The 23562-nt window shown below is 32.2% G+C and overlaps 1 protein-coding gene across 4 annotated transcripts in view; it reads right to left on the reverse strand.

Annotated features, from left to right (window-relative positions):
• The window catches only part of ARHGAP29 (Rho GTPase activating protein 29), a 62166-nt gene that overhangs the window by 15619 nt on the left and 22985 nt on the right, over positions 1-23562 (reverse strand). For all 4 annotated transcript variants that reach the window (XM_016158481.2, XM_016158484.2, XM_016158480.2 and 1 more), the window contains 11 exons: positions 19893-20027; positions 13902-13998; positions 13472-13544; positions 11264-11312; positions 10679-10816; positions 9783-9847; positions 9267-9377; positions 9093-9173; positions 8708-8896; positions 7829-7966; positions 45-202 (listed from right to left, as the gene is read on the reverse strand). In XM_016158481.2, coding sequence (XP_016013967.2) covers positions 45-202; positions 7829-7966; positions 8708-8896; positions 9093-9173; positions 9267-9377; positions 9783-9847; positions 10679-10816; positions 11264-11312; positions 13472-13544; positions 13902-13998; positions 19893-20027 — 1234 coding nt within the window. The remainder of the gene's footprint in view (positions 1-44; positions 203-7828; positions 7967-8707; positions 8897-9092; positions 9174-9266; positions 9378-9782; positions 9848-10678; positions 10817-11263; positions 11313-13471; positions 13545-13901; positions 13999-19892; positions 20028-23562) is intronic.

Consider the following 23562-nt stretch of genomic DNA (forward strand, 5'->3'; position numbering starts at 1 on the left):
TATTTAATTTCTTAAAAAAACTTCATCTACACATTAATTCTCACCCATCAACTTTTTCTTCTTCGGTTGAATTTGTGGCCTTGACAAACTCACTATACTCTTGGCCTGGGTCATACAGTTTGGCATTATCACAGAGAGACTGCAGATTGTTTGCAAGGGAGGCAGTCTGTAGTTGTTGCATCTGGAAGAGGTTAACTGTAACCTATGGTCACAGAGATAAAAGGCAAAATAACTCATGATATACAGAATGCTATGTAAATATACATTTTTTCAAGTGACAGCACTGAGAAAAAGGTCACACAGCACTGAATATCATTGGGAGCATATTCTATTGCCTGACTTTGTGCATGGTCTAGATCAGGAGAGAAAAAAAAGTTTTAAACCAATATCTAGGAGCGATCACTTCCAGCAAACCTGGCTTTAAACTAAAAAGTTCAAAAATATAACCCCATGTCCCTACTGGTTCACAATTTTAGGAGATAAAGGGTATTTTTGAGAATTCTCAGCTCTGTACTCTGGTAGTCTGACCACATTATCTAAACTCTTAAGTAGAAAATGTGAAAGGAAAAATTCCAACCAGAACACTATTATTTAGACTTTCACTTTTCAATCCTATGAAAAAGTAAATGCTTTATATGTACAATGTATCCTATAGTACTCAATTTTTAAAAGTAGGTATATATTGAATCTATTCAAATACATTATCCACCGAATTTCTACAAATGCCTAAACATACTCTCACTACTACTACTACTTACAATAACAACAATAATAATAGCAACTGAGGGGTGTTTACAATATACCCGATGCATTCTGAAACTTTCCATGAATTAACTAATATTCACAAAAACCTAGCTTTGGGTATGCTATGGTAAACAAACAGGTGAGATTCCAGTCCTCATAAAGTTTATGTTCTCCTGAGGGTGGCACTGAAGAGAGAACAAAGTAAATAAGATAATTTCTGGTACTGAAAACTGCAAATACTAGTATATAAGATTGTCAAGTTATGGAATATGGCCAGGTATGTGCTTGTGGAAGGGTGTTTTTGACATGGTAGGTTAATGAAGGCCTCTCTGAGGAGGCAGCATTAGAACTGAGACCTGATATAAAAGCAAGCCAATGCAAAGTTTCAGGGAGAAGACCAACCCAGACAAAAGACTCTAAGACAAGAGTGACTAGAAAAGAGCTTGTTGTGCTCAAGAAACAGATGAAAGTCAATATAGTTGAAGCACAATGGAAGAGGTGGAGCCAGAAAGGGAAGCAGTCATCTAAATCACATTAAGGAGTCTGGATTTAAGTACAAGGAAAACCAGTGGGGAGTTTTAAAGTATTAAAAACTATAACACAATCTGATTTTTTTTTTTAAATGCTAGTGGCTCCTGTGCTGAGAATGTGAATGAATACCAAATTTGACTGGCTTAGCGTTATTTCAAACACTGCCATGTTCCTTCTTCATCTCTCTTGATATACCAGATGATATGCTGAACTTACGATTAGCCTCTAAGTCCTTTCCAAGGTAAACAGGCATTCCTCTAGGATAACTAAAACTCAGCACAAATAGTATTTGAAAAGTGCACCAACAGAATAGCTTATTTGTGTCCTAATTCTTTCAAGGAATAAAGGAAATTCAAACCGAAAATAGTAAAACTTAAATCTACCAACTAGCTATGATCAGGGAATTCTCCACTTAATGGTAAACTGAACTTACTCTCTTGATCCTAAAGTTTAACTACTTATTTGTAATACTTTTTAATAAATTTTATAAATCTAGTTAAAAACACCAATAATTTGAAAAGCCAAATGAATAGCAACAGGCATAATAAATTCATCTGCTGAATGTTTGTCTCTGGGTATTTATTAATAATAAAAGACTTAAGCAATAATATATACAGGTAACCCCATCTTAAAATCTCTTTTCCCTAAATCATTCAGCCTTCTTGCTTGCTCACTTAACAGAAATGCTAACAAGTAAGGCCTCCATGAAGGTAGATCCTGCAGCAGGAGTTGCTGGGCATCTTAACTGGGGGGTGGCTCAAAGGTACCTAAAAAATCATTATGTTTCTAGACCCTTTTGTACTTCAACCTGCTTTCTGAGTCAGGGGCTTAGTCCTTTTCTTCTAGGTCTCCAATGTGTAGCACAGTGTCCCAAATACATCATAAATGGGAAATGACCAAATAAATAGTAGTAGAAAATATTATTAGTCAAGGTTATACTGCAATCTGCATGCTTTCTGGTATTGCTCACTCAAGCACACAGGACTTCCAAGTCTATGGCCAGCTTTTATCGCTAACATATAATTTTTAGTTAGTACATCGGCACCTAGATTAACATAAATTTTTCTGACAGCTGATGAAACAGTTTTTCACAACTGCAAATCAACAGGAAAAGTTTCTCCCAAAAGAGAACTTAAAATCATGTTATATGAAGAAAAGTAATCAGATTTGGAGGTGTTTAATGTGGAGGAAAAACCTAAGGAAGGAAGATAATAATTATCTTTAAATATTTAAAATGTAGTCTTGTAGAAGAGGAGTAATATTAGTCCAGTATGACTTGAGAAGTACACAGGGAAACAGATTTTTTTTTTAGCTCAATATAAACATCATACTAACTTTGCAGTTGTTCAAACCCAGACTGAATAATCATTAAGCAAGACAGCACAGTATTTAAGAGCACAGGCTCTAAAGTCATTCAACCAGGTTCTCATCCCAGCTTTACAATTTATATGCTGGGCAACCTTGATAAGTAACTTATAACTTCCCTAAACAAGTGTTTCAAAAAGTTAATGTGCCAATGAATCACGTGGGAGATCTTGTTCAAAATGTAGATTCTGATTCTGAAAGGGAGAGGTCTATCCCTAGTGCAACCATTAAAACAAAACTATACAGAGATATAGTTAAAAAACTAATAGATATATTATAATGTAAATAAGTATTTTCGATAAATGAAACTATCATTCTGATAAAAACAGATTAAAATAAATCTATACTAGATAAGTTAACCAGATAAATTAAAATATAATTCTAAAAGTGTATCAATTTATCCAAAATAAGGCAGCTATAAAGGCAAACAGATGAAGGGAAACAGAAGGTACACAAACAGAAAACCAATAATGAAATAGTAGACCTAAATTTGAACAATTTTTATATCAAATATAAATGGTCTAAACAGTTCACTTAAAAGATATGGACTGTCAAAATAGATTTTTAAATAATCAAGACAACTCTATGCTATGTAAGAAATTCATTTTAAATATAATGAGAAAGTTAAAAGTAAGAAAATGAAAAGATACACTATGTTAAAAATAATCAAAAGAAAACTAAAATAACTATATCAATAGTAAATAAGGTACACTAAAATGCAAGGAAAATTACCCAGAGAAAGGGACATTTCATTGGATAAAAGGATCAATTCATCAAGTATATGCAACAATCATTAATGTAAACACATCTGATAGAGTTTCAAAACACATAAAGCAAAAACTGATATAGAACTAAAAATATACAATATGTTGAAGACTTCAAAACTTCTTTCTCAGTAATGAATAGTAAAAAGTAGATCATCAAGGATATAGAAGAAATAACACAAACTGATGTGAACTGACATTTACAGAACACTCTGGCCAACAATAGCAGAATACACATTCTTTTCAAGTGCATATATATTAAACATTCACCAAGACAAACCATATCCTGGGTCATAAAACGAACCATAACAGATTTAAGAGAATCAAAATCGTACAAAGTATTTTTCTTAGCATAAAAGAATTAAACTAGAAATCATATCAGGAAGATATCCAGAAAATCCTCAAATACTTGGAAATCAAGCAACAAACTTCTACATTATCCAAAAGTCAAAGATAAAGTCTCGAAGGAAATTAGAAAATATTTTGAACTGTACAAAAATGGAAATATATAATTTAAAATTTGTGGAATGTGGATAAGCAGTGCTTAGAGGGAAAATTTAATATTTGTATTTTAAAAAGCAGGGAGATCTTGATAAACAATCAAAGCTTCTGCCTTTAAGTAACTAAAAACAAAAGCAAAATAAACCCAAAGGAAGCATAAATAATTTTTTAAAAAAGAAGAAAACCAATAAAATCAAAAACTGTTTCTTTGAAAAGATCAATGAAATTTATAAACCTCTAGCCAGATTAACGAGAGAGGGGAGTGGCGGGAGGCAAATTACCAAAATCAGGAATGAAAGAGAGCATATCATTGTAGCGCACTGAGACGTTGAAAGGATAAGGGAATATTATTAACAACTCCATGCACATGAACTTGACAACTTAGATAAATGGGATCAATTTCATGAAAGCAACAAAATACCAAAAATTCACCCTAAAAGAAATACTTAACTCAATTAGACCTATATCAAAGAAATGGAACACATAGTAAAAAATCTTCTGAAAAACGAAAACTAAGTTCAACTGCTTTCACCAGGAAATGTCACCAAACATTTAAAGAAATAACACTCATTCTATAAAATTTCTTCCAGAAAATAGAATAGGAAGAAACACTTCCCAATTCAATTTATGAGGCCAGAATCACTGATACTAATATATAAAAGGAGCGAGGCATCACAACCAAGAGGTTTATGCCAGGAATGAAAGGTAAATCAACACTCAAATATCTATGTAATCCAACATATAAACACACTGAAAAAGAAAAACTACATGATCACATCAAATGATATAAAAATCATTTGACAAAATCCAACGACTTCATGATAAAACCCTCAGCAAACCAGAAAAAGGGGGGAAATTCCTTAACCTGACAAAGGATGTCTTCAAAAAACCTACAGGTATCATCATATTTAATATGGAAAGACTAAGTGCTTTCCCCATAAGATCAAGAATAAGGCTAGGATGTCTTCTCTCATGACTCCTGTTCCATAATAAACTGGAAGTCCAAGCCAGTGCAATCAGAAAAAGAGATAAAAGAAATACAGATTGGAAAGGAAGAAATAAACTGTTTCTATTTGCAGAAAACACGATTTTCTACGTAGAAAACCCCAATGACAACAAAACAGCTCATAGACTAATAAGTGAGTTTAGCAAGGCTGCAAGATCAACACACAAAAAGTAATTGTATTTCTAAATACTAACAATGAACAATTGGACTTTGAAATTAAATATATTTGTATGTGCCTATAGATACATGCACACAAATTATATATGTGTATAATCTTTTGCATTATTTCATTTTAATTATTTGTGTATGTATCTATATCACTATCTAGTAAACAACTGATCACACTCACAATAGACCCCCAAATAAACACACATATATATAAATTTAAAGCTAACAAAACATGTAGTAAAGATTTACATGCTGAGAACTATAAAATGCTGATAAAAATATATCAAAAACCTAAATAAATGGGGAGACATACTATGTTCATGGATTGAACAACTCTCTCTAGAGTTAAAATGATACATATGTAGTCAATTCTCCCCAATCTGAGCTAAGATTTAATATATTCCCAATCAAAATGTTAGCAGGATTTTTTGTAGACACAGACAAACTGATTCTAACATTCTTATGGAAAGTCAAAGGATCTTATATACTCAAAACAATTCTTAAAAATAATAAAGTTGAAAGACTCATGCAATCTGAGTTTTTTTAAGACTTGCTTTAAAGCAAGAGTAATCAACACAGTATACTTTTGGCAAAAGGACACACTTATCCATGGAACAAAATAGAGACTGTAGAAATAAGAACTACAAAAATATGGTCAATTGATTTTTGACAAAGATACAAAGGCAATTCAATGGCGATGACACAATATGTTCAGCAAATTGTATTAGAACACATGGGCACCTCTATTAATTATGTTTTCTATTTTCTGTATTTTATGTTTTGACATTTTAAAAAGCTTGCTAGCCCTCCCAGGGCTAGCCATCTCTTAGCTGGGGAGCACATCTTCCCTGTGGAACGCCAACCACCTCATTATCTAAGTTTCACACACCAAATCAATATTTTCTCCTGCTATATATTGCCCCAGGTACCAAGCAACTAGAGACCATCCCTATACCCTAAAGCCCACTGGAATTATTCAAAATAGCCAATCCTATCTTGGTTATCTTGCCTTATCTTGCCTTTTCTTTGGAAACCCCAATAAAGGCTCTATACTCAGCTTTCCCCTTACTCCTGCTCTCCTTGACCAAACCTGGTATTTCTCCTGTGGCCCTGTGGGGCATAAGCATGTCCCTGTCTCTCGGGAAATGTAAGTAACTCATCTTTCAATAGCATTGACTTCTCAAAGTCAGCATTCAGTCATCTCCATAAATTAAAATCCAGTGGGTACAATTTTAATATAACATCTGAATGCAAAGAATAAACCTCGACCTATATTTCACAGCTTATATAAAAAATAACTCAAAATGGATCATATGTTAATGTCAAACTGTAAAATTTTTAGTAGAAAACATAAAAGTCTTTATGACTTTGGATTAGGTAAAGCACTCTTAGATATAATACCAAAGCATAATCCATAAAAGAAGAAATAGATAAGTTAGACCCCATCAAAATTAAAATCTTTTGTTCTGTGAAAGACACTGCCAAAAGAATAAAAGAAACTTTAGACTGGAAGCTAATGCATGCAAGCTCAACAATAAGAAAACAAACAACTATTTTTAAAAATAGGCAAAATACAGATTGCATATAAGCCCCTAGGTAGATCACTACCACTACCTACCTATTAGAAAAGCTAAAACCTACAAACAGCAGCAGACATGTGCTGTCGAGGTAGCAGAATAATTGGAACTTTCATACATTGCTGGTGAAAAATGTTATGGCAACTGTGGAAAACAGTTTAGCAATTTCTTATAAAGTTAAATAGACATTTATCATACCACCCAGTAATCTCACTCCTAGGTATTTACACTAAAAATATGAAAACTTATGTTCACATAAAAACCTGTAGCAAATATTCACAATCACTCAAAACTGAAAACGATGCAAATGTCCAACTGGTGAATGGATAACATTGAGGTACGTTGATATAATGAATTACAACTCAGCAATAAGAAGAAATAAACTATTGATTCATATATAACACTGAGAAATCTCAAAGGCATTAATGCTGAGTAATAGAAGCCAGTCTCCAAAAGTTACGTACATACTATTGTGATTTCACTGCTATGATGCTCTGGAAAACACCAAACTACAAAGGTGGAGAACACATCAATACTTGCCAGGAGTCAGGGGAGGGTAGAGTTTGACTACAAAGGGACAGAACAAAGAAATTTTTTTGGAGTAATGGAATTGTTCTGAATCCTAATTATGGTGGTGGTGGTTACACAAATTTATACATGTGTTAAAACTCATGAAATGTATACCAAAAATGGGAAAAGTTTCTGTAAATTTTTTACAAAAACTATTTTAAAGAAGCAAATCCAAACACTTGAGGGCAGAATTGTTTTGTCTTCAAATAAATCACTAGGTTCAATTTTAATATTTAGTTTACTCCAATTGTGAAGAATATATCTCAGTGCTGACAGAAGTTTCAGGGGTCAAATCCATTTTCTCAACCAAGTTAAGACAATGGCTTAGAGACAATTTCAAAGTGTCAGACTTCAATTTTAATCACACAAATCATCCATCCACAGGGTGTGTTTGTGTGTGGAGGGGAGGGACCAGATAAAAAATGTAACTCAAATCATATAACACTATCAAAACCTGAAAGTCATTTTTCAAACTCTAAATGCTTCATTAACCTCAGAAATTAAATCTCATAAGAATCATGACTCATCAAACATCACTCTCCCTTTTGCAGATATGAAGACTCTTTTTTTTTCCCCTTCAAATTACTGAAGAAAGTACTTACAGCTTTAAGGGTAAGATCACACTGGAAAACAAGTTTCCGGAGTTGTGCTAAAATTTCTCTTTTAGTATTTTCCAGATCATTTCGTCTTTCTTCAACATTTGTCACACAAACTTTATAGAGTTCATTTGCTTCTTCTACCTTCGGGAATACCACACAAAAATTAAGACTAGTCACTAGAATCTATATTTTAAAACAAATACTTATTGTAGTATAGCTCAATTTTAATAATTAAAAAAAAGACTTAATGTACAAAAATTCTGAAATATTCTATATTTTAAATAGAATATTTCTAAAGATAACAATTTGTTTTGGTCAGTGACTCAAGGGTACTTGACTTTCATGGCTACTCAAGTATCACTTAGAATTAATATATTGTTTGTCTATTAAATATTCACTTCTATTTAACAGTATTTTCTATTTACATTTACTCTTTTTACATAACCTTCTTACAGAATTTGTTTATCTAATTATATTTCATAAATAATACAAAGTTTCAGCCTAGCCTTACTATCACATCTATACACAGTTGCCTAAAGCGTGAACTTTCTAAACAATGAAGTCAAAAATATTGACTTCTCTAAGATACTTCTTTCACAAAGAAACCCCAAAATTCAAAAGAAAAGCAAAAGTCTCGTAGCATAGTGGTTCTCAAAGTGTGGATCCCCACCACCAGAAGCAGCAGCTTCACCTGGGAACTTGTTAGCAATGCAAGTTGTCTAGAGCTAACCCTAGACTTACTGTATCAGAAAATCTAGAGGCAGGCCCCAGCAGTTTGTTTCAACAAGTCTTCCAGTGATCCTGATGCATGCTAAAGCTGAGAACCAAAGCCTTTCCAGATTATTGCTAATTAACTTGCAAATAACAAAGAAAAATCATTACTTTCTGAAGAGCCTCCTCTTCCAGCCTTCGCTTTTTTTCTAGCTGCTTGTTGGGATTTTTTACTAATCCACTACTTGAGCACAGATGCTCCTCTTCTGCACGAAATGCAGAAGATTTTGCTTTTTCATACTCGTCTTGACGTTGTGTGCATAACAATTTTGCCTTTTTAAGAGCAGTCTCTGTTTCGAGCTACACGGAAAAAAAAGTATTATTAAATACATAATAAATACATTACTTTAGCATGAATATTCAGCAAGATAGTTACTATAACATTTTAGAAAAACTATAGAGTAAGGTATGCATCTTCTTAGGGTAGGTGCTTCTATACTGCAGATAATTTTAGGTATCCATAAACAAGTAAATAAAACTTGATTATAATACTAACCATTTTATTTTGTTCCTGTTTCCAAAGTTCCTTTATTTCTTTCCTTTGTTTTTCCATTTCATTTTTCCTCCCAAGTAGAGGCTATTAAGTATATTAAAAAAAAAAAAAAGCTGTTTTCTGAAGGTATGCAATGCAGTTGTTTAAAAAATGTGTATTATACATATACATTTTTACCTGCACAAATTTGTTGGCTTGGAGAGCTGTAATTGTTTGCTGTAAAAGGTGACTACTCTCTATATCATTAAGAAGAGCACTGGTAAATAGAGACTGCAGTGGCATAAACTCCTAGAATTTAAAATTCAAAAGTAAATTTTCCAATAGAAATGGCACTAGAGTTCTAGACTCCTCAATTATTCTTCTAAAAGAGAAATTTTAAGTTTCTAAGTTTTTTAAAGAAAAAATGACTAGTTATAAATATAACTGTGGAAAATATTGAAGAAAATTAATTATAATTAATTACAAAACTAGCAAAATTAGTAGCTAACAAGATTATCAACATTCATATAAAATTGTGAATTTCCTTGTTTTTTTCATAATAGGCATCCAGGTAAATTCAAAAGGATTTTATTTTGTGAAAAAAAGTTTAGCACTTAAATTATTTTCTATATAACTATGAAATGTTTTGATTTTGCAGGGCACAATCAGAAGCTCATCTTAGTATAGAACCCTAGGAGTTCAATGAACACTTACCTGTAGTCCAATGCTAGTTCTAGTTGCCTCTGCCAACTTGACAATATTTCTAGTGGACTCCAATTCTGAAAAGGTCAAAGGCGGCATTAGAAGATAAAATTAACTTATTTTTCCCCTCGATACTCTAAAATTATTTGTAATTCCCCAATTAAAAAGTGATCACAAATACTAGCCCACATTGGGATATGCTATGATTCCTCATCAGAAGTGTTTGTCAAAACCAACTGGGAAACTTTTAAAATACACTTGCTTAGACCTCATCTCTCTGATGGATGGGACCTAGGCCTATGTTTTGTCCTTATCATAAGGCTATTCAGGTGAACCTGATGGGCATTCCCTATTAGAAGTAAATAATGTAGTAGAAAGACAGGCTTTGGGTAAATTCGATAATCTTCCAGTTACTGCTATGTGATTTTAGGCAAACCTGAGATCTGACCTTAAGCACATCACATATCTTGTTTGCTTCAGCTGTAAAATGGGGTTAATAATTCTTGTCCTGCCTACTTACCAAGGTTTTGGTAAGATTAAATGAGATAGTGGATGTGAAAGCATTTTGTCAACCGTAAACACTGGGAAAATATTAGCTATTAAGAAAGTTCATACTTCTATTGTTTTTAAGTACTTTTACCATATTATCTAATTATATTTCTTTTCGCCCACTAGACTTCTTTAAAAGCAAAGACAGTATGCTATTTGTTGGTTGCCTTACAGTAATGTTCAGTAAGTACATTCACTGTAAGAGTCCGATTTAGAGAGAGAAAATAGACAATTCTATTCACTACAATGAAACAGCTACTAACTTGGAATCATATTAATCATAGTCTATAGAAAATTAATTGTAAACCATTTAGTTCTTACACTGCAAAGTTAATCAGATGCCCCAAAGGGCCACTTACCCAAGTTAAGCTTTTTTTCAACCCACGACACAATGTTCTTGGTGTATTTTGACCATGTTTTAGCATATGACAAAGCCAGTTCTATAGAGTCAGTGTTCTTTAACAACATGCTGTCTAGTTCTATAGGAGAAAAATTTCCTGAAAATAAAAATATTAAGGCAAGTATAGATTAAACATGATCACATAACTCAAAACCAAGAAGCATTTAAATCCTAAGATGCTCTTCAATGAAAACGGGTTTTAAAAATATAAGGAACAAATTTAGAATTAAAGGGTCACAGCTTAAACTTAAAATGGTTTCAAATTATAATATATTTTTTTATCTTAATGTGTATTTCTATTATTCATTAAAGTACAAGCCCTATACAATTCTTGAGCAATCTCTATTATCACATTATCTGCTCTAGCAGGTTTTTTTCCTTAAGTTTTTTTTTAATGAAAAACTTTATATATCAGTTTATGTTAAAATGAATACATTAGTTTACTAAGCAAGAAGAGATCCAAAACATTTACTGAAATTCAAAACATTTAACAAAAGTAACTGCAAAAATTTTGACAAAAGTTTTAAGTACCTTTAAGCATTACCTTTTTCATTGGATGAATCCACTGATTCCACAGAAACATTTTCAAAAGACTTACAACATGGAAGATAACAAATTTAAGATTAGAACAGAAGGTAACAGATATTTGCTTCAGATTTTTTTACTCTAATTTGTTACTTTGACATAATTCCTGCTAAAGAATTTCAAGAATTTAGAACTCAAAGAGCCTGAGAACTGTGTTTAAATACCAGAACATTTTATAAGAATGATATAGCTTTTTACAACAGCAGTTCTCAAGGTCCAAGAATGGATAACCTCATTGTTTACTAACAGTATTAGTTAAAATTAAAAAAATTAAAGCTTTAAAATCTGCAGATCTCAAAAATATCAGCCAGAAAGTTATAGAAGCAATCTACATAGATTGCTATCTAAATAGAAGACAAATACTTATATTTCTTTCAGCTATCTTTTACCATTTTATTAAATGACAAGCATTTTCTCTGAAAGTCTATTAGAGAGCATAGCGCAGAACTGTCTATGATGATGGAAATGTTCTATATTTGCACTATCCAATAAGGTAGCTAACTAGCTACATGTAGCTATTTGAGCATTTGAAAAATGGCTAATGTAACTGAAAAGTAAATTTTTAATTTTATTTATTATAATTAATTTAAATTTAAAGGGCTCCATGTGACAAGAGGATACCTTTAATTAGACAGTGCTGGAAAACATTGTCTATCAAAATTGTAAAATCTCAGACAAATTTCACCTATTTAATTGGGCAATACAGAGAGTATGCAGGGATTTAATGCAAGAGGAATCAAAGAGTCCTGGGTTTCAAGTCCCGGTCTACCACACTTACTAGCTGTATGACACTGCAGTGCTACATATCTAAGCTCACTTAACTTTGGTTTGCCCTTTTGTAAAATGGGAATAGGAACACCACTTTCACAAGGCTATTTTAAGGACCGAGATGATAATAGGCTTTGCACAGTACATAGCAATAATAAGCACTATTAATAAATGGCAACTATTATATTTGAAGATATTTTTCAAAACTCTTCATTAAATAAAATAATTTCATTTCATTAGTAGTATTATATCATCAACTTTATTTCAATCTCTAGGGTAGACAAGGTGCAAAAGAAAAAAAAGGGAAAAGTATTTTCCTTAAGTATAATATGTGTGTACAATAGAGGCACGGGAACAGGGAACATGATTCACACCTAAATTTTAAATTGTTTAGAGCCTTGTCATATAGATATAATTTTTATTATATCTTCTGAATTCTCAGCAAATTTGAAAAGATATCATTGAGGAAAAATCATAAATGATAACAAAATATTTAAAGATCTTAAAATTCTTCATTATTCTGATATGGTTTATATACTATCCTCTGATTAGTCAATGGATGACTTCAGAAATAGTCGATTTTTTTCTCACTATTGTAGTATATGTAACAAATGGCTTAAGTAGTCATTCATATTTTGTATTGTTTTAAGAAAGACTTGAAGCTTTTATATTTTTTTGATATGATACAAGTACCTGGCACATTTCTAAATATTTGTTGAAATCATTTTTTAGATTTTATCATCTTTAATAGCAAATGATCAACATATATTCCTAATACAATTTGTTTCAATATCTTGCATTCGGTAAAAAAATTTATTTAAATGAAAATATTACCACTGCTATATATATCTTTAAAGAAATATTCTACATGTTCCTGATGTTCTATCATTTCATGGAATTTTTCTTCCAATTAGGAATCAAAACCCCAATCCTCTAACATATTAATAGAGATGTTCTTACAGATAATTAAGACCTACAGGCCTATTATTAAGTGTTCTATGATAACAAACTATAGAATGTGTGAAAAGATTAACACCCTCTTTGCTTCTTGCATTATTTTTCTAGGTTTCCATCAGTCTGTAAGATCTGTGACAATGTCAGGAGGAAAAATGGTTAAGAATTACTTACTAAAACTTTGGAGTACATAACACATGACATATAGTTTCATTATATAAGACACTATAAAATTATCAGATATGTTCTTTTAAAAGATAGCTCCTCTTAAAAACTATAAATTTTTCTCTAGAAACTGACTATAAATTATCATATTCGAAATGAACTGAGCTGTTTTTCTTGCTAAACTCAAAACTAGTGAAGAGTAATGCTGAGATTAAGATTAGGAAATTATTGAAATATTAAGTTAAAAATATTAAAGTTTTTGTTTTCACACTTGGCCTACCTTACTTTCCCGAGAAACAGGCGGTCGCAATAACGAATCACTACCTACATCTCCCATAAGGAAGTTCGTCAGGCTATCAAAGGAGGTTAAAAAGGAAAAAGAAACAGAAATAAAAAAGACAAGTCACTACATTGCTCTGCCACAGGCTTTACATTCAACATGTCATCCCAAACAAATATTTTTCAGTAAGACTGTTAGAAAAAAAATCCTAGGAATCTATTCACATAAACTACAGTCACTTGCAAATGAATGCTACTTCTTAACAGCTATTAAGATTCCCCCAATATAGTAATAAACAACACACAATGTAGCTTTTCTGAAGTTATGATAATATTTTATATTGGTTAATACTTTACTTAACTGAATTCTGTGACATACTCTCATGAGAAACCTAGGCCCAAATTTCTTTAAATGACAGTCCTCTACTTACATATTCCCAAAGGTAAGGGCCAAGGTTTCAATGGAAGAAAACACTTCTCTGAAGAGATCGTTTTTGTTTTCTTCGTTAACTTCTGTGAAGTTCACAGCTATAAGGAAAGGTTTGTTACAATAAATGAGGGAGAAAATATTTTAAACTAGATTTTCATAAAGTCATTTACTCTCTTAAAAATCCACCATTATTTACAGAAGCAATAGAAGATTCAGAAACTGAACAGCTTAATACAAAATGGATATGATGTTCAAGTTCTTCATTAAAGAAATCATATAAAAGAATCAGCTTTCATAAAAGTGGCTAGCATTCCAAACTGACAGCTACATGCATTACATAATTTGACACAACTAAGAAGTGACTCAATGTGAAATTAATCAGTCTTGGAGTCACAGAGTCCATGTTACACCAGACCTCTCTCATTAAGAGTGTTCTGTACTATTTTCTCTTGTTTATTGCTTTAGGGCATTTTTAAAAAACAGCTAAATGCACTGTGGTTAACTTAAGTACATTTTTCACTATGAATTACCAATAATTAAAGTCATACATATATATATGACATCACCTAAAACCTATATCCACTCAGCTTGCATTTCTCATTTTGGCTTTCTTCTCTATTCATTATCCCCACAGAATCTCATCCACTTTCATACCTTAAAGGAATGAATCCTTAAACCACCTGTCTAGTTTTAAGTTCTGAACTCCAAACCCACATTTCCATTGGTCTGTTTGATATATTCCCTCCACTACTTCCCAGTCTCTACCAACCAGCACTGCAATCTCAACACATATTAAACTGAGTATCTTCCCTTCTACTCTGTCCCTCAAGCCTACTCGTTTCCATACATTACTTAGCTCATTAGTTTAGTTTTCAAAATGTCTCCAAAATATTTTTTTCTTTCTTTCCATTCCCACTACCATTGCCTTAGTTCAAAAGGCCACATTATATCTCTAGTCTGGACTATTTAACAACCTGCTAATCTGGTGTCTCTCTGTCTTTACTCTCTCCAATCTATTAGCCGTCCTCAAAATCTCATCAAAATTTTGCTCAAGGTTCAAACAATTGTCTCCCTTGGGTTCCCTGTTAAATAATTACAATAAACACCAAGGCACAGTACCTCTTTAAGAAGTCACAGTAACAGCTTTAATACATGTAACCTATTAGAAGAGTAAACTTTCAAACTTTTTGACTACAACCTTCAGTAAGAAATACATATTACATCATGACCAAGTATACCAAACACACATAATAGTTATTAGTTATATAGCACCTATAAAGTTTTTTGAGACATCCTTCAGTCTTATAAAACGAGTACTGCTTTCTGGGTTTTTTTCCCTATTCTTTTTCATATTTTAAAAATGTTGATCACAGTCTACGGCCATGCCACCCTGAACAACATGCCCAATCTCGTCTGGTTTTGGAAGCTAAGCAAGGTCAGGCCTAGTTGGTACTTGCATGGGAGACCACCTAGGAAGATGAGGTGCTGTAAGCATAAAAAAAAAAATAAAAATTTAAATTAAAATTTTTTTTAAAAAGTGTTGGTCACAGTCCACTAACTTAATGCTATCAATCAGGTTTGATTGAAAACCACTGACTTAAAAGATATAATGGAAGAAAATTCTCACCATTTGCATAGGAAAAAAATGCTTAGGGAAAAGAAAGAACAAGAAAAGCTACAAGATTTGCAAAAGGGAAACTTTATGTTGCTTCTGAGAAACACAAAAGACAACTTAAAAATACATTCTCAGATAGAAATGTTAAGTATATAAATTCTCCTCAATTTAATTTTAAATTTAACTCAAAATACCAAGATATTTTTTGGAACTAGACATGCTAATTTAAAAATTCTGATAAAAAAATAAATCATGAACAAAAAAAGTCATGGAAAGAGGAGCTACCCTCACAGATACTAAAACATACTATAAAACACTGTACAATAAAGACAGTGTGGTATTGGCATATGACTAAAAAAATCAATGGGACAGAATAAGGTCCAGAAATAGATATAAATATATATGACAATTTAGTGTATTTATGATAAAGATGGCATCACAAATTGAAGAAAAATCAATTATTCGATAAATTAGCTAAACACACATTCAAGAACATATCAAAGGTTTATTTAATAAATGACACCATGAAAACATTAAAAGAAAAAGCACTGGTGAATGCTATTATAATCTCAGAGAAGTCCTTCCTAATTCTGGAAACCCAAAAATCATACAAGACATTAATAAATTTAAAAGCAAAAATTAAACAAAATACCATATGTAAATCAAAAGATAAACAAAGAAAATATGCACCTTATATTGAAATTAAGGACTAATTTCACTTTATACAAAAAATCAATATAAAAAATGATTATTAAGAAAAAAATGAATAAAGGGTCAATTCACATAAAAAGATGTACAAATGGCTCTAAAACTTAAGAAAAGACGCTCAACTACACTCAAAACGAGAGCAATACAAATCTTATCTATTCTGAGATAACAATTTTTACTATAATTGGATATATAAAGACTGAATAGTAAAGCTTGGTAACCAGATGTGTTGGCAAAAGGTTCAAGAAATCAGCCTTTCAGCATTGCTATTGGAAGGGCAACCCTCTACAGAGGGCATTTGGCAATATCCAAAATATAAATGCACATGCTCTCTGATTCAGTTAACTATCCACCTAAGAATTTACATGGGTATTCATTGAAGCATTGTTTGTAACAGAAAAAAAAAAAAACTGCAAATACTACAAACATCTATTAGCAGTGAACTGGTTAAATAAATTATATAGTACATCAAATAATGGATTACTATACAGCTTTGAAAAACTAAACAAATAAAACAAAAGAATAAAGAAACTCTTTATGTGCAGATAACTCAGAACAATGAGCAAGAAGCAGAATGCTACCATTTGTGTAAAAAGAAGGTTAAAAAAAATGTATGTGTTTATATATGTGCAATATGTCTCTGAAAAAATACACAAAAACCAGTAAGAGTAGTTGCTTATCTAGAGAAAACAAATGGGCTAAGTGTCTAAGGTAGGAAAGACACTTCACTGAAAAGACTCTTCTCATTTGAATACTCTTTTACCACCTCCGTTATGAACTGTGTAAATAAACTGCCTATTAAAAATTAAGTTTTCAAAACAAAGAAAATGTAAGGCTTCTATAATTTTGGAAGTGTAATTAAAACTTATTTTTCTTTTCATTTGCCAATTTTTAAATATAGGGCAAACACTGATCATGAAAACCTAAATAAATGGTCCTTTTAATTTATATTACAAATCAGATTGACAAAAATAATTGTAATACTAATGAAAATACAAATACTAAGTACACAATAAATTCCTTCATACTGAAGATTTCTTTATTTCAAAAATAGGCTCTATCTCCCTTACCATATTGCAAATATTTTGTCAGACTGAACTTCCTGCTTGGAAACAGGAGGAGACACAGGAAATATGAATGAATGGGGGAGAGCTAAGGATTTTTCTTTTAAAGTTATTAAAAGGTAAGTTCCAATTTCTCACTTATGCATAGAAGTGAATAGATTTCATGCATTCAAATCTGTAGTAGCACAAACTCTCTGATTCTAAAGTTATTCTGTATTTATTTATTTATTTTTATGGTTTGGTATAATACTTGCAAAATGCAAGTATTATACCAAAGCAAGTCAGGTCACTGTTGTTCTCTAAATGTAATCAAGGGTTGAGACAAGATAATCTCTATATTCTTGACAGTTTTCTGATCCTAATATAGAGTAGTTTTTCTTTCTCTTTTCCTCTTTAAAACAAATAAAAATGCAGTTTTATAGCTATTTTTGAAAATATTAAAGTAGACAGCTTAAGCGAAACACTCAGATTGCCACAGAATAGACATTCAAAAATAGTTTCTACCTCCTTTACGTCTTTCTGGGGTTTGAAAACTAAATTATCATTAAATGCAAGAATTAAAAAAGATGTGATTTGATCTCAATTTTTTTAGGTCATTGAATATTTTTTATTTGGGGTATCAATGATATTTTTAGATGACCTCAAGAACAAAAGTGGGGGAGGGTTTTATTTAAAAAAATAAACTTACCAAAGAAAACACAGTTTTTAAAGGTTTCTAATCTTTAGTCTCATGGAATCCTACTGAAGAATAAGTTTCCCTACAAAGTAACCTTTTAAATTTCATCCAACACAAAAGTAAGATCGTAATAATAAACCCAAGGGTAAAGACAATCATAGTGAGAAATAATATTCAAAAGATGGCATTACCTCAAAGAAAAAAAGATCTTTAAGGCAGTTGAGAGGCTACTTTCTTCAAGTCTTTTTCTGGAATGTGGATACCAACTAAACACAGGCACACTCCTTCCCCAGGACATCCTGACTGCACACAATAGCTACTGACAACAATTGAATGAACTGTGGTCGCTATTTCCAAGCATGGAAATTTTACTATCTATAGACACAAATTTCCCTATCTTAAGTTATGTTAAATGGCACTTATAAACAGTCTATTTAAAAACAAACTTGGTTACTAAGCACATTTTAAAAAGTTGCAATAGCAGTTATCCATTTTCCCATTAAAAGCCCTCTCCATTTCTTTCAGTACTTGAAATACAGAAAAAAGAGAACCACATATGTATGATAAATCTATGTCAAAAGTAGAAGAGGAAGTTCTTAAGTAAACAGACTATATTTTATTGAAAGATTTTTTTTCTCTTCCTGCCTCATCCCTTGACACTTGCTCTTTGTCCTCTCTAGATATGAGTACGTTCACCGATCACATCATGTTCTTCCACATCCAGGGTTCTTGTACGAGCCCCTTTATCAAAGGCCCTGAAACTCTCTTTAGCCTAGTTGATGCCTCCTCAAACTAGGAGACAGGTAACCATCCCCTCTCCCCAGTGGAGCCTTTCCTTTCTTTACTAAACCAACGGGGGTCACTTTTTCAAGTAGTTACATTACTTGAATTCATTCTATCAGTGACATTTAACACTAGCAATTACTTCTTAGAACCCTGTACTTTTTAAATTCCATAAAATCTTTCTCCAAATCATCTCCTTACATCTTAGGTGTTTCTTAGGTTCGTTCCTCTATCTTCTCTGTCCCTGGGATCTCATACTCAGTCCTCTATTTGCTCTGCACACCCTGAGTTGGTGTCATCTACTTTCATCACCATCTATATATTAACAACTCTCAAGTCCTCATCTTCAACTCCAAACTTCAACTTAACCCTTAACACACAACCAATGGTATGTTTCATCTAGTCAATATCTATCCCCTCTTCTGTAAGAACCACATTCCACCTCTACTACATCCCAGCTTCTGCCTTGGATCAGAATGTCCACCCTCATCTAGCTCATTATTTCTAATAATCTCTTCATTGAACTCAGGGCCTCCAGTCTCATCTCTTCTCAAATACTCCCTTTACCCTCTGGCCTTGTTATATACTGTGGCCTAGAATAACAGATTCTAACGTCTTTGGGTGGCAAGTCATTTAATCATGAATCTCAATTCATGAGTTTTTTAGACACACACATACATACATATATATGATAAACTTATTTTACAATTTTTGTTTCATTTTTTTTTCATATTTCAAATAAAGTTCCAATGATATCTTCTTTTTCTTCATTTGGTTCCTTCCCTTAAGTGGAGTCACTACAAACAACCATTTTCTAGCACCAATTGTCCTCACATAACAAAGACATTTTATCCACTAATAACCCACTTCAAAAGAGCATGGACTCTTTCAAAACACAAAAACTTTATAAACATCAGTAGTTTACTTTACTTCACTTAGTATTTTTAGTGTTTCCTGACAAAGTTCTAATTTTTAAAAGGAAGAGAGCTTGAGGTGTGGTGGTGAGAATATTAAATATTGAAGTATACATAATACACATCACACAAATGCCATAAGAGGAGATGGCTCTGAGGTCATTACAAACGAAAATGTATCACTCGGATTTTTTTTGTTCACACCAACCCACTTTAAATGTCTCTTTCTTACCTTTCACTTTCGCAGTAAGGATTTCTGCAGCATTTTGAAGATCAACAGAATTGAGGTTCTGATGTTTATTCATTACAGACTTTAAAACAATGAGAAGTTCGTCCAGACGTATATGAATGACTTCTTTAAAACAGTCTTAAAAAAGAAAAAAAAAATTAATTTGTTTCTAAAACCAAGTTTCAGGAATCTAAACTATAGAAGATTATTTTAAAGCACAATTCAAGTAGAAGCACTGGCTCCACAGTTTTTGCCTACTATATGTTCACTTCTATTTTCATCATTGCAATTATATACAATTTATATGTATAGCCTTCAAAAAATCTTTAATCATTTTAAGCCATTAAGGATTTTAAAGGCTCTCCCTGTCATGGTCAACTTAGCACTATCTTTTTCAGTTTTCTCAGTCTAAATACTCTCTAGATTTTCCTAGCAGCAACTTTATAAGTTTTCTTGCCTTATAGTTTTCATTCTAATATGCTTTTTAATACATATGGTAACAGTTAAATCCTTACAATGTCTGATATATTAATCAATATTTAAGAAGTAAAACTTATATGTTAAATTTTCATGTTACAATTGATTCTTTGCATGAAATTAATTCTAAGATACTAGAAATCAGCAACTCATAGCCAAAAGGTATATAAAGAACACCATTTGACCTGACCTTTTTAAAAACTGTCATATAACTAACATGATAAAATGCATAGACCTTTATATGATTCGATGAATATGTGTGCTTTTTACAACAATCGAATTAGTAGCCAATGATGAAAAAGTAAGAGGATCATTACAAAAATTCCAGGTTTCTGCCTACTCTTAAAATATTAAAATCTGGTTATACCAGGCCCACATCCTCAAGCATCTAGAACAAAGCAGCGCTGCTCCCATAGATGTGCCTTCTTTCCTCGACCCCCCTTGTCTACCCCCAGCCTGCTTCACTCATTTACACCAACTCTGGTCAGTGGGATGTGGACAGCATTTTATAACCCCCGGAAATAAGGTGACCATATAATTTATCATTCAAACCAGAACACTCTAGCCAGTGAAAAAGGGGTGCTAACTAATAATCATGAGAGCACTTACAGTCATATTCCTGGATCATCATCCTAGGCAAACCGGAAAGCGAAATAACTCTAACCTTTAAAAACTCTAAAGTAATCCTCAAAACTTTAAAAAGACAACCATCTTAAAATACAATATTCCAAGGTAATTTTCCTTTCTGTAACCTTACATAGCACTAGTGTTTAATAACAGTTTAATTTATTCAGTGCTCCCTATTTGCTTTCAGTACCTAAAAGTAAAGGATATTATCTCATTTAATTTTCACATCAATCCTATTACACAGATAATTTTAAAATCTCCATTGTACAGATGAGAAAACTGAGGCACACCTAAGTTCACAAGTTACTAAACTGTAGAGCTAGAATTTAAACCCAGGGAGTATAATTCTAGAATCCATGTTCTTAATGTTATACTGCCTCCCTATTGAAATATCTTTAAAAGTAAACAACAAAAAAATATTTTTAAATAGTGTCATCTATAATAATACAATGATTTTTTTCAGAAATGTTAAAAGACAATTGTTAGAAAAACTGTCTATAGGATAAAAAACAAAAACAAGAAATTATACCATTGTGCATCAACTATTCCATTCATAACCAGCAGTATCAAGAGAGAGAAATATGTAGGATAAGAAGAATAGGCAAGGTTAAGAGTTGTGCATATATATTGGGGCAGCGAGTATTCCAAGAAGAGACAGAGAAACATACTGTAGGTAGTCAGGGAAGCAGAGAACAGAGTACCTTCAGGAGAAAATCTAATTCATTCAACCAACAAATTTTAATGACAGGAAAAAATATACAAGGGACTAGGTGCTTGCCTAAGTAGCCTTGGAAATGAGTGGAGTCTATAATGCTAAAGGCAAAGAAAATGCACATAAATACTGTACTCTAGTTGATAAAGTGTTTTCCATGAAGGTTAAGGTTAACAATTCTGTACATGTATACTGGAACTGAGCAATTAAGTAAAAGGATGGTGGATGGTGGGAGCCAAGGTATCTCACTGTTAGGAGTGGAAATTTACTACTAAGCAGGGGGAGGAAGCTATAATGGTACATGTGGTAATGAATTAGTGTTGATACTTCAGTCAGAATTCATGTTTAGCTGAATAGAGATATGGTGTCTACATATAAAAATATTTACAGGTATGTGTGTATATACAGGTTAGTATACACACATATATTTCTTTGCTATGTCAGCTGAGAGGACCTCAAAGAAATGACACCCCTATAGCAATGAGCACATCTAGCATGCTGATCTTGGTTTCTAATACCACTCTCCAATGAAAGGAACCAGGAGTCCTAAGATAAATGGCTAATTCTAAAATTGGGGCAGGAAATATACAAGATGAGTTAGGAGCATCTTATAGTGCCAAAAAGTAAGAGCTAAAAAAAAAAAAATTAAAACCAAACACACACACACACACACACACACACACACACACACACACACGAAACCCTCACATTGAAGAGAGGATGCCAAGGGTAGACAAGAGTCAACTGAAAGGGCTCCCAATGGCCCCAGGTGGAACAATATGAGCAACGAATAATTCAAAGTATAAAGTAAGTATTCATGAGTCCATTCTGATACAAATGAATGACTGAATAAATAAATGGAGAAGAGACAATCTCTCGTATAGAAGAATTCCAAATAATTTATATAAATAAATATAAATTATCTCAAGGAGGTGAAGCATGTGCATAGTAACTTCCTTCCAAAGACTCTAGTACAGAAGGGGGGACAAAAAGTAACTTTATAGTATAGAAACCTGACTACTACATGAAACAGGTGATCAAGGTCAACATCAACAATGATAAATCATGTTCACATTAAGTACTCTTTACATCATGTAATAAAAAATGGCACTTTACATCTGTTACCTTCCTTCCGATATCCCATAACTCCAATCTAATCATGAGAAAAACATCAGGTGAATTCTAATCAAGGTGGATTCTACAAAATACCCAGCAAATACTCTTTAAAACTGTCAAGGTCAGTAAAATGAGCAAAGTTTGAGAAACTGTTACAACCAAGGAGAGCCTTGGAGAACATGACAAATGTACTATGATAGGATCCTGGAGAAGCAAAAGGATATTAGGGACCATTTAGGGAAATCCAAATAAACTACAGACTTTGATTAATATTGTTCATTAACAAATATACCATACCAATGTAAGATATTAATAAATAGGGAAAACTGAGTATAGGTGTATAGGGAAACTCTCTGTACTATGTTCTCAATTTTTCTGTAAATCTATAACTAATCTAAAAATAAAGCTTATTTAAAAAGTGAAATACAAATAGATATTAGGAATTTTATATACTATTAAAATTTTTCCCATAAATATAGATTGCTTTTTAATTCATAGGGAAATGTAAATATGCAGTTATCTATATAATAATTAAATAATCAATATCTTAAATAATCAATATCTTAAATAATCAATATCTATAATGTTTTGTAATTGTGAATGTCAGTTTGGTTGGTTTACTTAGTTGAGGCAATATAGCTTAGTTATTGGTAAGCTAACATAACCTCTACAACCTGACTGACTGAATTTGAATTCCAACTCCATGGCTGAGAGACACTGGACAAGTTACTTACCCTCTCT

This window comes from Rousettus aegyptiacus, unplaced genomic scaffold (assembly GCF_014176215.1).
Source record: "Rousettus aegyptiacus isolate mRouAeg1 unplaced genomic scaffold, mRouAeg1.p scaffold_m13_p_1, whole genome shotgun sequence".
NCBI lineage: Eukaryota > Metazoa > Chordata > Mammalia > Chiroptera > Pteropodidae > Rousettus > Rousettus aegyptiacus.